The sequence below is a fragment of the Harpia harpyja genome, chromosome 17, assembly GCF_026419915.1.
Source record: "Harpia harpyja isolate bHarHar1 chromosome 17, bHarHar1 primary haplotype, whole genome shotgun sequence".
Classification (NCBI taxonomy): domain Eukaryota; kingdom Metazoa; phylum Chordata; class Aves; order Accipitriformes; family Accipitridae; genus Harpia; species Harpia harpyja.
In genome coordinates, this window is record NC_068956.1 from 21569483 (window position 1) to 21585558 (window position 16076).

A 16076-nucleotide genomic window follows, 5' to 3' on the forward strand; every position below is an offset into this window, starting at 1 on the left:
GCTATTTGTAAAGAATTCTTGCAAGAAAATAATACTTAAAAGAAAGATGTAAATGTTATATTTTATTATAACTGAATCATCATATAAATGTCTGGTCTGTGGTATTTAAATTGTTATTTGGAAGCAATATTCTACTTTGTATGGAATAAGAAATAGCTACCAGGGAAGGTTCATTGTTTTGTAAATGAATCCAGCTGATAAAAATCCATGTCCTTATAGGTTGGTACTGTAAGGCAGGGATGATAGCTGTAGTGGCACACTAGCAGATACAGTTGCTGTCTAGATATCCACCAGGTTTTTTTACTTCTTTTGTTCTTAGTTATTTTGAGGAATGATTGTGCTTTACAGAAAAGAGGAAATACAAGGAGTGTGGAGAATACAAAGTGAGAAGAGATACAAGTGGTAATGATACAGAGACATTAGGGGAGTGAAAATAAAAGCTGTCAGATTCTATTATTTTTCAAAAATCATGTCTCATTTAGGTTTACCTCTTAATCAATTTGCATTTTTTTAGATATTATCTACGGCTTTGTTTTTATTGTAAAATACCTTTCTTTGTTTCTACCAGGGTGATGAATATGTTGTGTATAAAACCTGTCAGATTAAAATTAGGTATGTTGCTAAGTTTTGCCTTGCTGAAGATCAAAAAAAAACATTTCAGCCTGCAGATGAGGTGTAAGTGGAGCAAGATAGCAATAAGCTAGAGTCGCACTGTCATTTACAGTATGAGAGCAAGAAATGTTTTCTGTTTATATATTGACTTGCTTCCAGAGTTTTCTAAATACTTATCAGAACCCTTTTTAGAATACTTGTATGAAGGTAACATAATAAAAAATAATTTGTAGTTTATTTGCAGATGTTATCAAATTAGTGATTACCATGTGGCATCTGTGTAGCATCTGTTTAACAGATTTCCTATAGGCATAATTACCAATGGCAGTTGCAACTCCTCCTGTCACAGTGTGTTTCAACAGAAGCGAAGGAAGCGCTTTTGCATAAATCATCAGATGGCCTTTAAATAATTCAAATGCAAGGTTCTAAACAAAGACCTTGTAAGACCTTAAAGAACTATCATGAACTCGTGATCCCTTAGACAGACAGCCTATAGCTCAGCAGTGCAACACAAGTATTCATAACAGAAACTGAGTGTTAATTTTGTGTTCTGAATTGCATAAATAAACATGGGCCGTTGATATAGGATTAATTTCAGTCATCCTTCCCGAATGTATATTTCAAACAATATCTTTTTAATCTTTCATAAACTCTTTGTTTAGGCTATGAATTACCAAATGCAAATCTTTCAAATCCGGTAAAACTCTTCTTCGGGACAGATACAATAAAAAAGACTTGTGTTAAACAAGTAAAACCACAGAAAAAGTAAGTTGGTTTCATTAATATTTTTATCTGCTTTATTTTATCCATGCCTTAAATGATTAAGTTAAAACATTTACATTTAACATTTTTCTATTTATATGGAATACTTGATGGTAAGTTGCATTATCAAGAAACTAGTTTAATTTCACCTTTCACTCTAATCTGTTACTATCCTTAGATAGGTAATATCATAGGGGAATAACTTAATTATTACACTTGTTTTCTTCACTAAATACTTCCTTTTGTTTCAGAAACGTTTCTGTTATTAAGGATTATAAATAAATTCCCAAGTCACAAAACTTAATGAGACCATGATCTTAATTTTTTTTCAATATCACTGCACTTAATATTTTAGGCTTTCCTTGCATTTGCATTTTAAATAAAAATTTACAATTATCTGAAACTGTGATGTTGCTGGTAAAGCAAGACTTCTTGGAAACTGAGTATTATAATTTTATTCCCAGTAACATTTCTGCATATGGCTGTTTTCAGGCAGAATAACAAGAAATGCAGGTAGTAGTAGCCGTAAATGTGTCAAAACTTAATGCTATTCATATTTCCATATTAAAAACCATGAAAAGTGCTTTTCATGAGCATGTCCTAGTTTCTTCTCTGTTCTGTCTGCAAAGCAGGCACAAAACCACATCTGTTATAATATTCTAAAGTTATATTTAATCTTGAAATAGTGTTTCCTATTATTAAGTTGCTTTTATTCAGTACAATTACTACTGGTTAGTAGAAATATTGTATTGATTGGCTAAAGAGTTGATGCTGGTTCTGCCATATATCAGGAATAAATTAACAAGTTCATACACTACTCATCCAGTTGTAGAAAAGGTATTTAAAATGATAATACAATTTAATTTTTAATGTTAAGGGAAAATTCAACTAGAAAATAAGAATAAAAATTGGGAAACACTTAAGAATAGTTATTCTGTGAGGATGGAGATCAGGTATCTCTATCTCACTCTTTGCAGCTTCAGGTTCTAGAGGGAGCAGCACAAAGACATCCAAGTTAGCTGCAAACTTATTAATACTATATTAATAACATAATACATTTTTCTGGCTGTAGGCTGGTTCTCTCTGCTAATACTTCAGGGCTGTGCTTACGTATTGCATGTTTTATCCACAGGCATCTTAAGGATAATGGAGATGTGGCTGTAAATAGAAAATAATTGCTCATATGATATGAAGAGGATACACAGATTATTGGTACATTAATAATTGAGGTTAGGACTCAGAATAGTCAAGAATATTTATTAAAATGGGCCCATGTAACAAAAATGCTGTAAGACTGACAAATGCAAGGCTACACGTAGATGAAATGATTGCAGCCCTACACATCTGCATCTTGGGAGATTATATCCTGGAATACAGCAACTACCAATAACCCAGGGTTTATTACCCACCCAGTGAGTCAGCAACCTGGAATGAACAACCATTGCGATATTGTGGCAAAAATGGCTAATACAGTCCCCAAATATACAAACCAAAAGTAGCAAAGAGAGATTATTTTACTTTGTCAGACAAGACTGACCAAAATTGGCAAAATGCCAATCTGAAGACATTAAAAAAATGAAAAGCAAACCAAAACATAAAAAAACAAACCAAACCACCACCAACAAAAACAGCCTCAAGGCCACACACATGGACCTCTGTCTGCAAACTGGAAGGTGATTCCATGACGTCGCATGGTATCTTGTGTCTTTTATGTATCTTGTATTGTATGATTGCACATATCAAATTGCTTTTTAATGTCATTACAGAAATATACTAAGAAGCAAAGACTGGAAATTAAAGCTGAATAAGAAAAAAAGACGTGGTTTTAGCAGTGAGGTTTGGAACAGTTAGGCAGGGAAAATGATGAACTCGCCTTCTCTGAAATCCAGTTTGATGTCTGTTATGAAGCTTTGCTTTAGAAAATAAAACATTAGGTTAAATGAAGAGATAATTGGCTAAAATGTTATGTAATGTGTTATAGAGGAGATCATGTCAAATGACCTCTTGATCCCTTCTAACCTTTTAAACTATGAATACCCATAGTGAATCAGCATGGTTATTCTTTGGGTATCGTAGTGACAGAAACTTGTCTAACTGGTTTAGTATTCTCCACTTTCATCCAAAGAGTTAAAAAAGACAGGAAGCAGCTCCTTCTCATGCAGATGCCATGCAGATTAAACATCTTCCCTGGAGTGCCATTCAGGTTTTTTTTTCTTTTCTCTTTATTTAGTGGATTTTCTGTGGCTATGTCTATTGAGATGCCATCTAGTATTGAACGCATACATAGTTGGACACATAAACTTAAAATAAAGGTAAATTAATTTCACTGTAACTATGCCTCTGCCTTGGCAGTTCTGCTGTGTATTTAAAATGGACCTTTTATCCTAGAAAATGCTTGTGCCAGATCTGTCTGGCTTTGTGCACTGTTCATTCTGCAAGCAGCTTGTTCTTCTGTATCTCTCAGATGAAAATTTCTCTTGTCCTTGAAGCCTTTCTGGTTTGGTTGTCTTATCTAAAAATAGATTCAGGAAAGTGAATGATATTTTAAAGAATGTAATATGTAGATAGAAACTATACCTCATAAACTTTCAGTAACCTTTTCGGCAAAAAGCTTTGGGACTACCCCTATTAAATCTGCTGTTCTCATTCCCTGTCCTCACAAAGTAAATGATATTCACTTTATTGTTATTAAATAAGTATTTAAATGCCTGTTTTCCCCCTCTTCTAGAAAACAAACTGCAAGGCTGTAATCAAGACTGTGGAGAATAGCTCCTTGGACATTAGCAGCTTTGTTCTAGATATCTGGATTTCTCATGTCTACCTACCTCGAATGTAGGTAGAGAAGCATCCCAACAAAATGAGTGAGGTACTGCATAACTTGTACTGTTCATGAGATAATACTGAATATGCTAAAACATAATAAACAGGAACAGTTTAGTTTTGGTGGGTAAAAGATGAAGAACAATTTCACACTGTGGACAGTGATCAATTTGATCTGTTTTATTAAGCTGAGTATTCTCCAGAAATTAGTTTTCTTTTCAGTTGCAGAGAATCCTGTTGCTTTTGTTTTATTGTTTGCCTTGTAAATGTTTCAACATAGTGTAAAATCATTTCTGTTAAAACAATTTTTTTCTAACTGTTGTGCTGCTGTTTGTATTTCGTAGAAATATGACTACAGTGTTTGATACAGATGTTGCATTTGCAGCAGTGGAAGTTAACAAATAAGACATGGCTGAGGCTGGAACTAAGCAGCTTCAGAATCATGCAATTACTATACTAATTAAAAATAAGTAAAATTTTAAACCATTAAATTTGTAGGGCTGTATTTACAACTTACACACAAATATTCATAGACTGTCAGTGTTTTTTAAGGCATCTGGCCTTCCTAGAAGATTTTGCATTCTATTGTAGTTATTACTGCTGCAGTAATATTTCAAAGACATTTGAATCTTTTCTTTTTCACTAATAAGTGAAAAAGACATAGCTAGCACTTCTAGCACTCTGAATCAGCCAGAAACAGAATCCAGCTGTGGCTATGTCATGAAGAGCTCATTATCACCACTGGAGAACATTAATAAAAGGTTAGCTAGGAAAGGAAAGATCAGTTCAACCCCTTTTACTTTCACCCACAGTAAATCCTTGCCTGAGAAATACATTTAAAACTTAAGAGTGTGTCTTAAAGTATGTGATTCCAAGTTACTAGAAGCTGTTTCATTCTCCCACATTTTTTATGAAGTCCCTGGCACTTTTAGTTATTTTCAGCTCCCTTTTTTTTTTTTTTTTTTTCTTAAATAAGATAAAATGCTGCAGAGGTGAAATGTAAAGTCTTGGTGTTACCAATCTGTCAATCCAATATTGAAATTGATTAAAATAAGTAAAATGACAGATAAGATTGTCTTCTTTCCGACAATGAGGTCTTTTTTTTTCTTCCTTTTAATCGGAGTTGCTTAGTTTAAATGTATTAGTTTAGGGATTTCTTTCTGATTACTGCAATAATACTGATATTCCCCCAAGGAAAGGAGAAAGAAAGAGATTCCTATTTGTGTTTCCAAACTGCAAACCTTTCCTTCCCTATTGGAAACACTTTCACTTCTTCAAGGATTTCACTGTTCCACTTTTGAAAGCCTTTGTTTTTTACAGCATCTCTGTTCATAGCAAGGATGGTATGCACCTCAGGTTTACATATTTTTTTAATTCTAGTACTTCTCACAAACTGATGGTGGCAGTGATGATTGTATAAGATGATATCTGTGATTTTTTTAAAAATTTTTTTGTAACTTGTAGACGAGAATCCAGTGCTGTTTGCAGAAGAGTGAATTAGATAAGAACATGAAACGACAAAATTCTTTTTTCAGTTTTTTGCGTGAGACCTGGCATATAGGTAAAGGACAGGGAAGTTGCACTTTTCAGGCATTAAGAGTAAATGACATATATTTGTTAAAACTTCAAAATATGGCTATATTCTGCTCTCATTCCATAATAAAAAAAATGAAGGTGCTTGGGTACACTTCTAATGAAATAGTATTTGTCCACTGCGCTGATGATTTTGTTTCTCCCTCTATAAGCTTGTATGCTTGTATTCCAACCAGAGCTTGAAACAGCATTTGAAGAAGAGCAGCTGTCCAGTAAAATTATTATTTTATTAGATTGCTTGAATTCGATGGCAGGTTCAGCTCTACACCAAGCCAAGCAGATTGCTTTACGTGTTTTGGAACTATTTTGTTTCAGACAAAGAGTGAATGTGGTCAAATTCGGCACAAGTGAGTTTCTCTGTTTCCTTTTTACCTGAGAGCCACCTTTTACCTTCTTGTCATGGCTTAATTTTATGCACATCATTATTATCAAACCAGCATAATACACTGAACTGCAACCAGGAACATGTAGCAGTATGGAATACTTTTACTCCGATATCCCAGTCATAAAACTTAAACTTGTGTTTCCATGTTGTTGCTACATACTTAATATTTTAATGCTCTTAATATCAATGTTTATTCACAGATTTCACAGAATTTTCTTCTTTTTCAATGAACATCACAAATGATTTGGCATCACTGAAGGAGTTATTACAGTAAGTAAATCAGTTTTGTTGTATTCTAGAGAATACTTCTTTGTATGGGATGCTTATCGTCGCAAAACTATGTTATGCAACTTTTCCTCTCTTATTCTTTTTCTTTAGGCCAGCTTCTAAGATTTTTCTGTAATTTAGTCTATTTGAAGTCTATTTTCCCTAGTAACAAGCACAGCCACATCTGAATATTAATTCGAGTTTGGTTTTAAGTGATTGCTTAAGTTGGTATTTTGAAGCTGAGTAGCTATCAGTGTTAGGACACTTTTCAGTGTTTCCCCCTAAATTTATCTTTTGGAATTTCATACCTCTCATTGCCTGCTCACAGCAGAAGAGGAGGAAATGATGGACTTCCTTCTGGAAATCTACAGTATGTAAGTGAAGGCAGCACTTAGCCCAAAGGACTTCCAGTGAAAAGGAAAATGCTTTTGGCACCAAAAGATCAGATGTAGACTACTTAGTGTCGCGAATAGAGTGGTTTGGACTGCTTAAAGAATCACCTTCAACGGTATTAGCAAAAATGATTTAATAGGAATTTATAAAAGTGCAGCTTCACAGAATTCGTTGGCAAGGTTCACTCTATTACTTAGTACATGGATAAAATGCACACAGGAAAATGAAATCAGAATCAAACTAAACTTATGTATATAGAGACCAAAAACATAACAGGGTAAAAGAAAATGTGGGAAAGGGTAAGGGAAACCCTCCCGTTGAGTCACGAGGTTCAGAGAAGACCCCCTTGCTTTCTAAACTCGTGTCAGAGTCTAGGTGCGGCTGGATCAACTCCTAGTCCCAGACTCAGTGAACAGTTTAAAGGGATTATGAGTATAATAGCAGCCTGAGATTCATTCACAGTTGAATAATGTTCATGACAGTGACTTATGTATGGATTTGAAAAGCAATATTTGTAATATACTTGCTATAGAATATTCAAGGTAGTACACACACATGCACAAAGACACTAAGAGATCTACATATACACAAATCAAAGTGGTATATCTGTTAATCGAGTTCAGTGAAAATATTCACATCAAATGCTTCGGCATCTTTCTCAATGGGTGAAGGGTCAAGCCTCAAGGATTGAAGAGTATCAGCCCAAGTCTCGTCGGCTTTCGGTGACAGACCGAAATCTTTGCAAACTGAGCTCTGAGAGGCGTCCCACTCAGAGGGAGATGCTGGTCGCAGCCCGCTGTGGTTCAGGAGGGCTCAAAGGGTCTCACTTCGTACTGCTGTTTATAGGTTCGCGAGATGATTGGCTTTATTCATTAGCAAATTACTGGGATTCCAGTAGCACTGGTACCCTTTCACATGAGTTATGATTCAGATAAGGAAGGTTCCAAGGCAGTCAGAGAATGACTTAAGATTTAGATACAGGATGTTCCAAGGCTGTCAGGAGAGGACTGAGATATGTCCCAAGGTTGTCAGGAAATGACTAATTATCCCTACTCCTGTCCCCAGCCTCCACCAGGCAACAGGAGTCCTTGGTATGGTCAGTGCAGCTCCCTGTCTTAGCCATGAAAGAGTTCCTGGTATGGTCAAGGGACGCTTAACCACCTAACTCATTGCACTTATGCTAAGGCCTAGCGAGACTCCCCGAATTCGCAGATCGGCCCAGAGAGGGGGAAAATGCACCACCGCACTTAGAACAGTAGGTTTTGATTAGTACCATATCTTGTCAGTGCCAGAAGTAGGCTTCTCATCTGTAACTAGATACTAATGTAATGGATGTCTTGAAAAAGTGATGGTAAGATGCAAATGATGATCAATGCAGAGTAACACAAAGCAGAAAACAACACTAACTATACCTGTATAATGTTGGGCTTCACCCAGAAAAGAGATGCTGGAGCCAGTGTAAATGGTAGCCCAGTGTTCAGCAGCAGTCAAAAAGGTAAACACTTAGGCAGCTGTATAAATCCGTATTGCTATGGCGTCTTTAATACTGTAGGCATTTCTGGTCACTCCATCTTAAAGAGAGGAGCTAGAGAGACAGAAAACAAAGATGGCCAGATATATGGAAGACCTGCTGTACAAGGAGAGGACTCGTCCTGATTTTTTTTGCTTCTGTTGAATCCTTACACAGTAATTTCTTTTCCAGGATAAACATAAGAAAAGGGGAATAGGGATGGTTACTTGCTGTTTCTCACCTCTTAACGATAAAAGGACACCCAGCAAAATGATCAGTCGGCAGATTTAAAACAAAAAGCAAACAGTCAGCAAAGTCTTCCATTCAGTTCTGTAAATAGGAATGAAATTCCTGAGCTCCAAAATCAGGTGCAGTACCCATCCTCTATTCATGCATTACCTAAAAATAAGATACGAGTAGAAGGAAAAATTATCTTCAGCCCTGCCCTGAGATAAACATTTTGTAAATTATTTTGTTTTCTTTGCTTTATAAACTGATTTTATAAAGAGCATGATGACATCAAACTCATGGTATTTTTTGTTCCTTTCATGGGGAATCCATCATGCTTAAGAAACAGTATAAAATCAGACCCAACAAGTGGTGATAACATCTCCAGAGTCAAATTTTACTCTGGATTTGCCCAGGGTGAGGTAGAACAGGGCAAGAAATTTTTATTTTAAATAATACATTTTTATTTTCATTTTGAATGTACAAATGACAGTATAATGATAATGTGCATAATACAAGAAGACATACATTTTTGATTAAAAAGAGAAAAAATGTCTCACTAATTCTGGAATTATTTCATTCCTTGTAATTTTGCTAAACAGGAACTCCAGCTGTAGCTGATGTTTGTGCGAATGCTTTCTTAAGTGGAAGAGAATGAACCTGAACCTTTTTCAACAGAAAAAGGTTTCTTTTTAAAAAGAGGAGTGGTTTTTAAACTTTTAAATGCAATTACTTTGTATCATGATGTAGTGGCTGTATGGGTAATGGTGGTAAGATTCTTAGTGAACATTAGGCTCTCCAGGAACAATCAAGGCGCTTTGTAACAACAGAGAAAGAAAGGATTCAGCAGAGAATTGAGTTGACTTCTGTAAACTGGAAAGAAATTTTTGCGCTCCAAAATCAGGTACAGTACCTATAGTCTCTTCATGCATTACTTAAAAATAAAATGTAGGTAGAAGGAAAAAATATTTTTACTTTAATCCTGTCCTGAGATAAAGTAAAATACATTTATAAAATCTCTATAAACAGATTTTACAAGTGTATGATGACATCAGTCATGCTATGTTTTATTGCTTTCATGGGCAACTCAGCAATGGATATGTAAGGAACAGCATAAAATCAGGGCCAACATGTAGTAATACACCTCCAGAACCTTTTCACAGCCTCCATCAGTTTGCAGCTTGGGGACTTCCTGAGACAAGTATGAAAACATATCAGGGAAGCTGAGTGGAAGAAATATATGCAAATAATGCACATTATGCAAGAAAATAAAAAGTAGTTGGGTTTTAGAGGATTGGACTGAGAGATGTTGCAGCAGGAACTTTCCTTGGACAGTCAGACCAATTGAAACTGGATGAAACCGTACTGTCCCAGAATCCTGCAGGTAGGAGTCAGAGCAGGTAGTGTTTAGCTTTGTTGGTTTTGTCCCTTGTGGTGGGAGAAGTCCCTGTTACCCATAGCCAGTTTGGCGAGTTTACCAACTTAAGGGGTGAGGTTGTGATCAACAATCAGATTGTGGATCACACAGTCAATATCTGTAAGTAATAAACAGAAGGAGGTTTTCAAGAGTATTACATGATCCAAGTGAAGAAGCCACCGTGGGATGCACTCAGTGGAGACTTCTGTCGTCTATTGGCGGAGACTGGCCATTCAGCATGGTGGTGTGTTGAACTACCTTTTGCTGGGAGTACACCCTATACACTAGATTAAGTCTTTCAGGTGCCCCAGCCTCATGTTCCTTTGTGCAGCAGAGTCCACCTAGTATTTGCATCCTCATGACTCTCTTGCTATTTTTTTAAAGCATTGCTTCGTTCTGTGTGTAGTTAACTTTATGTATGAAGTTTGTATGTGAAAGGAGTGAAGTATAGCAAACCTCAGCATTAAGAAGAGATACGTTTTTTTCCTATATTTTTGACAGGACACTTTTATTTCTAAACATTGAACCATTACCATATCCCACATGAATACAGTGGGGATTAGAGTAGTAGACTTGTGATTGACTCTTGTGGGAATTAACTCCTGAACTGCGGTTCAAGTTTTCTTCTTTTTCAGCAGAGTTGCCAATTGTTGAATTTTAAAAAGGAAAGTTTCTCACAGTTTTTTACGCTAATTAAATTTAATATTCTACAGATTTTCACTTTTTACATAATTTGGATAATTACTATCTAAACATCCATTTTAAATCATATATTATCTTCTAAATTACCTTAAACAAATGGTTATAAATTTGTGTCTACAGTTACAGTTTTCTAAGACATAAAGCTGCAAGGACAGGAAGAGTTTCGGAAGTATTTAATATTGAAGAGTAAGTACTTGAACATCCTGTCAAAAGCCTGTCTTCCATCTGACCTGAGGGTAGCAAACCATTTGGCAGATAATTTTAATCATGAGACTTGTCTAATCTTTGGCAGGGAAGGTCAGATAAAATAGGATTGGTTTTGTTAATACTGCATTTAACAACATATATAGTGAACTTAATAATTTTATAGAGACTTTGCATTCTCAGCAGAGGAGAGGGATCCTTTATTGTTTCTTTTGAGTAAGAGGAATGCTTATTTTTTAGCACCTTTAAAAATAATTTTCAGAAGGAATTTGAAATAAATTTGAAAAGGCTAGTGTTGTCATTGTGCATACTTAATATGGGAGTGATTTCAAAATGACTTTGTTCTTACTGTTTAAGGGTTTTTTACAAGGTAGGCTAACTACAACATTCCAGGTCAATTACAGACATTTGATGGTGTATCAAAGGTTTTTGAAGTTTAATATTTGAATCACCTAAATTGATTATGTAGATTTCAGGTTTTGTGTTTGTGTAAGCTTTTTAAAAAATATTTAAAGTAATCCTATGTCTATTTTGTTCTTGCCAAATACATTTTCAGTGTCCTGAATCTTTGGCTTATCCATATCTTTGTTTATTCCATAGGATGGCTCTTGGAATCTCTAGTCCACAGTTAGGAAAAATCTTGACACTTGATGTTGATCATTTGATTAATAATTTCCTTATTAGAAAAGGCATTCAGTCACTTGGTAAATACTTTTCTGTCATTAAAAAGCAGTACATTGTATTATGTTTCCTATCTGTAAGTGTTACTACTCTATATGTCCAGTGGAACTCTCAATAAGATATGCTCAGAATTTAAATGGATCTCTTAACTTAGAGTTTTCAAAAGTGCCTGATTTTAATAATATATTTTCTTCTCAACTTCTCTCACAATATAGTGTCCTGATTACTAAGCACATCTGCTGGCAAAATATGTGGAGGATGTGAGATAGTTGGAGTAGCAATACAGGTTCTTTTATCTCAATTATTGTGTCTGCTATATTAATATCTACTAAAGAAAAAAAGGGAAGAAAGTCTCTTGTAGGAGAGAGGCAGAGATCACTTCTGCTTTTCACATTTCAAATAATATGAATAATATTTATGTAACTCTTACACACATACACTGTCTGCAGCATTCAGTATGCACTGCACCTACACACACTTTGCTGTTTGATTCTGTCAATCGGTGCTGTTTGCTGGCAGCAGACCAGAAAACCTGGGGGGGGAAAAAAGGCAATTCCTTCTTTCTAAATTATTAGAGGGTGCAATGCTTCGTCAAAAGACAAAAATCCTACAAGTTTCCCATTATTGCATGTATTAAAATCAAAGTAGATTAGAATCCAAGCAAACGCAAACTGCAGAAATCCCAACAAAGCATTACCAAGTTTAAGTTTGAAAGCCAGGAGCATGTTTGTCAAATCACTAATGTGAATACTCTCGATAGTAGTGATTGTATGGTGAAACAATTAAATGGCATTAGGACAATTGATGATTTAAAGTGATATGGAGTACTTTGCAGAAAGTACCTTTTCTGTTGTCAAGAAATCATTTAAATAGTAATACCGCTTCCCTTTTCTTCTTCCTTAGGCCCAAATGTAAAAGAAAAGCTACTGCAGTTGATTGCTACTCTTCTTGTGCTACAGTCCATATGCTGCACAAAGGAACTGAAAGGGATAGTTTTCAAAACACTGATGAAACTGGATGATTCGTCTAATTCAAGGTGTGCTTTTAAATAAAATTTTATAATTTAATGTAGCAATATAAACTTTCTTAAAATACAGAAGATTAAATTCATTATGGAGAGTCAATAACTATACTATGGGATATGGCTGTAGAAAAGGGAATGGAAGGTATTAATCATGTTGTTGGCAACTGGTTTCTTTAAGAGGATGGATGGAGGAAGGAATACTTTGCAAAATATGATACAAAAATTGAGAAGTATAGAAAGTAGTAAAAGATATTTTATACTTCTTATTAGAATCATTGAATAATTCAGGTTGGATATGACCTCTGGAGGTCATCTCTTCCTTAAAGCAGGGCCAACTCAGATGTTGGATAAGTTGTTCAGAATCTTGCCCAGCTGAGTTTTAAATATCTTTAAGGATGGATATTTGCCAACCTCAACTTTCTTAAGGGCAACCTTTTCCAGTGTTTAATATCACTTATTTTAGAAATTAGGAAAAAAATTCTGTTGGACTTTTCCTTCATGTAACTTGTGCCTGTTGGACTGCACCCTTTTTTAGGGTTATATTCATGGCTTGGTGTTCTTCACAGGCATAGACCATAAAATATTCTGGACAAGACTTTTGAAATTATTAGAGCAGATGATTCTTCACAGCACAATTTCCACCCTTTCCTTTAGCTGTGGGGAATGCTGGTGCTGGCTCATTCTGAACCCTGCCCCCCTCACTTCTGTAAGTCCCAGCGCTCTATTATCTTTTGAATATAGGGTCCCTACATCTGGAAATTCCCTTTCTTTGCGGGTGAAGTTAACAATTATCAGCTGGAAAGTTTTTTGGTATAGAGGAAAGACAAAGGTCTTTAAAAGAAGTATGAAGGAATAGGCCTCCAGTGAATCTGGATTGCCCCAGCCACCAACAGACTCCTTGTGCCAAAATGGGAAGATTTACACACTTCATACTTTACAGGGCATGTAGGAACAGGATAAAGAAACAGTCAGGAGAGCCCTGGAAACCTTCCTCTCTCTTTCGAAACTGCCTGACAGAGGGAAAAATTGGTTGTATAATTTTGGCTACTCTAGTCAGGAATACAAATAAAATTGCATTGATTGCTGGATGAAAGCAATTCTAACATATGTGAGTATACAAAGGAGTCGTCAAGCTTGCCTTTATGAAATGCATAGTACTTCACTGTGGTGATTGGAATAGTACAAATAAATGCAAGTAATGATTATGAAAGATTCTAAAAAGATAGGGCAGCTCAGATGATGAAGTTTTCTGCATCAGATGATATTTTATACAGGCTGGATCATCGTACCATAGATTATTTCAGAGTACAAGTGCACTTTTTTTTTATTAACCTTTAGGTTGTTTCAGGGTATTACCGAGATCAAGAACTGACCCATTCTATGCTCAATATTGTCCACTGTGGAAAAAGATTTCCTTTTCAGTTCATTGTTCTTCCAAATTTATGTAGCATTCCCTTTTTCTTCTGTTAATACACTGGCACAGCATTTCCTACTTTCTCTCTACCACTAATTGCTACAAATTTACCATTTACTCCCCTTTATTCTTAAGGTGTAGAGTCTTACTTTTCCCAGTGTCCTCTTAATTTTTTTCCACAGCACACTTCTGATTATTGCCTTTCCTGAAATTGTTAGTATTTTAAAGTTCAACATACCAATTTATGATCCAGTACCATTTGACAATGGTAGAATCTTGGCACAAAGCCTTACTAGCCAGATGAAAATATAGATCTACAAGTTCGGGCTGTGCACAGAGCCATTCATATTAAAAGATCTGCAGTGATAGTAATTCTGGACTGACACATTTTGGACACAGGCCCTTTCTTTGAATAGAAAAAAGCTGCACTAAAGCAGCTGTGAAAAAAAAAAACCCTCAAGCATTATTATTAGCTTCTGCACTTTCTTGTGCTTAAAAAAGGGCAAGGTCTTCATTTTATCCTCAACCTTTTGCAAAGCAGAGGGCAGAAGGTAAAAGTATACCCTCACCTCAGAAGTTAATCCTACAAGCAGGAATACCAGGTCCGAAAAGATTTTTCAAATAATTATCATTACAAGAAATTATTTTTTTCTTGCTCCTTTGGTGGATTCACAAGATTTAAAAAATAAATAAAGGGCCTTACAGCTAGTAAGTCTTGTTTTTACATATATCTAGTATTTTACTTACCTGTAACTGTTAAAAATACCTTAATATTTCATTTTTTTACATTAATCTCTTTGGTTCATTGCACATTATAAAGGACTTTTATAATATCTTTGTTTTGATTTCTTCTAAAACCTTATATACTTCTTCAATGGCACGGTAAAGAAAGCATAATGTAGCAGTTCAGTTAAATATGGCAGGAGATGTTTTGACAGACACAAGAATGTGACAAACAAAGAACTAATAAATATCTTCATATCAGTGTTTTCAATTGGATGGTTTTGTAATTCCTACAGCGTGCCTTGTAATGCAAACAGCAGAAGAGTTATTTTTCTCCTGCACTGCTTTTCTTATCGGTCATACGTCAGTTTGTGAATACAGAGGTCAGTTTTCTTAGGAGGAATGAGTTCTCTCTTTTTTTTTTTTTCCTGCTGTTACTCTGTGTTCTGATTTTATTCTGATGAAAAACTAATTGATTAGTTTTATTTTAGACCAGACCGAACACTGAAGCCTAATAACAAAACCAGACTAAAAGCAATTTAGTTTAATTTAATGGGCTTTTCACAGGTGTTTGAATGAACACACTACCTCTTCTAAATCAAGGAGCTGCACAGAATCACACTTTGGTGCTTTGTGATCTGAGGAAATGTAGTTAAGACACTTCGTACAATTGCTTGCACTGAGGCGGGATCAACTGTGTACAGAACATACTCTACACTTGTTTGTCCAAACATTGGAAATATTCAGAAGCAGGAGATATAGATTCCACAGCCACCACAGGTAATGTGTTACACTGCCCTAGCAAATGGAGAATGCTCCCTAGCAGTAATAGAGAAGTGTTGTAAGAGGTTACTAAGGAAAACTGTGGAATCTCTTTCATAGATGTTTTCATGAGAATTTAAGCAAACATCTGCCAAGGATGGAGTAGATACGCTTGATCTTGTAGAGGAGGTTGCTAAAAGGGATATCCTGAGGTCCTTCTCTTTCTAAGGTGCTCTGAGTCCTTGTTTTCACATGTTTAAGATACTGGCTCTTTTTAGTAAAAATACAAAGGAAGGATTTGTACTACACTTTCTAGTTGAGAAAAGCTAGGATATGGGTTTCTTAATAACTAGAAGAACTGTTTAATGTAGACAATGATGAACTAGCTTCTAAATCTGCTGTTAAGTCTTTGTATGGTACTAGAGTTACCTTAGAAAGTAAGTGCTGGCAAAATATGAATAAAAGAAAATTTTTTTTTTTTCCTTCACCAAATTATTCAAATAGTTGGGTGTTTTCACTGTTGCAACAATACATCCCATATGGGTATGTATGGAAAGTATACATGCAGGCTAAAGCCTG

At 35.4% G+C, this 16076-nt stretch overlaps 1 protein-coding gene across 1 annotated transcript in view; it reads left to right on the top strand.

Annotated features, from left to right (window-relative positions):
- PARP4 (poly(ADP-ribose) polymerase family member 4) overlaps positions 1 to 16076 on the top strand; it is a 35159-nt gene that overhangs the window by 18457 nt on the left and 626 nt on the right. Inside the window, 12 exon segments of the mRNA XM_052813067.1 lie at positions 569 to 731; positions 1275 to 1377; positions 3605 to 3686; positions 4103 to 4240; positions 5659 to 5755; positions 5940 to 6134; positions 6373 to 6442; positions 8018 to 8087; positions 9364 to 9474; positions 11494 to 11511; positions 11513 to 11597; positions 12478 to 12610. Coding sequence (XP_052669027.1) covers positions 569 to 731; positions 1275 to 1377; positions 3605 to 3686; positions 4103 to 4240; positions 5659 to 5755; positions 5940 to 6134; positions 6373 to 6442; positions 8018 to 8087; positions 9364 to 9474; positions 11494 to 11511; positions 11513 to 11597; positions 12478 to 12610 — 1265 coding nt within the window.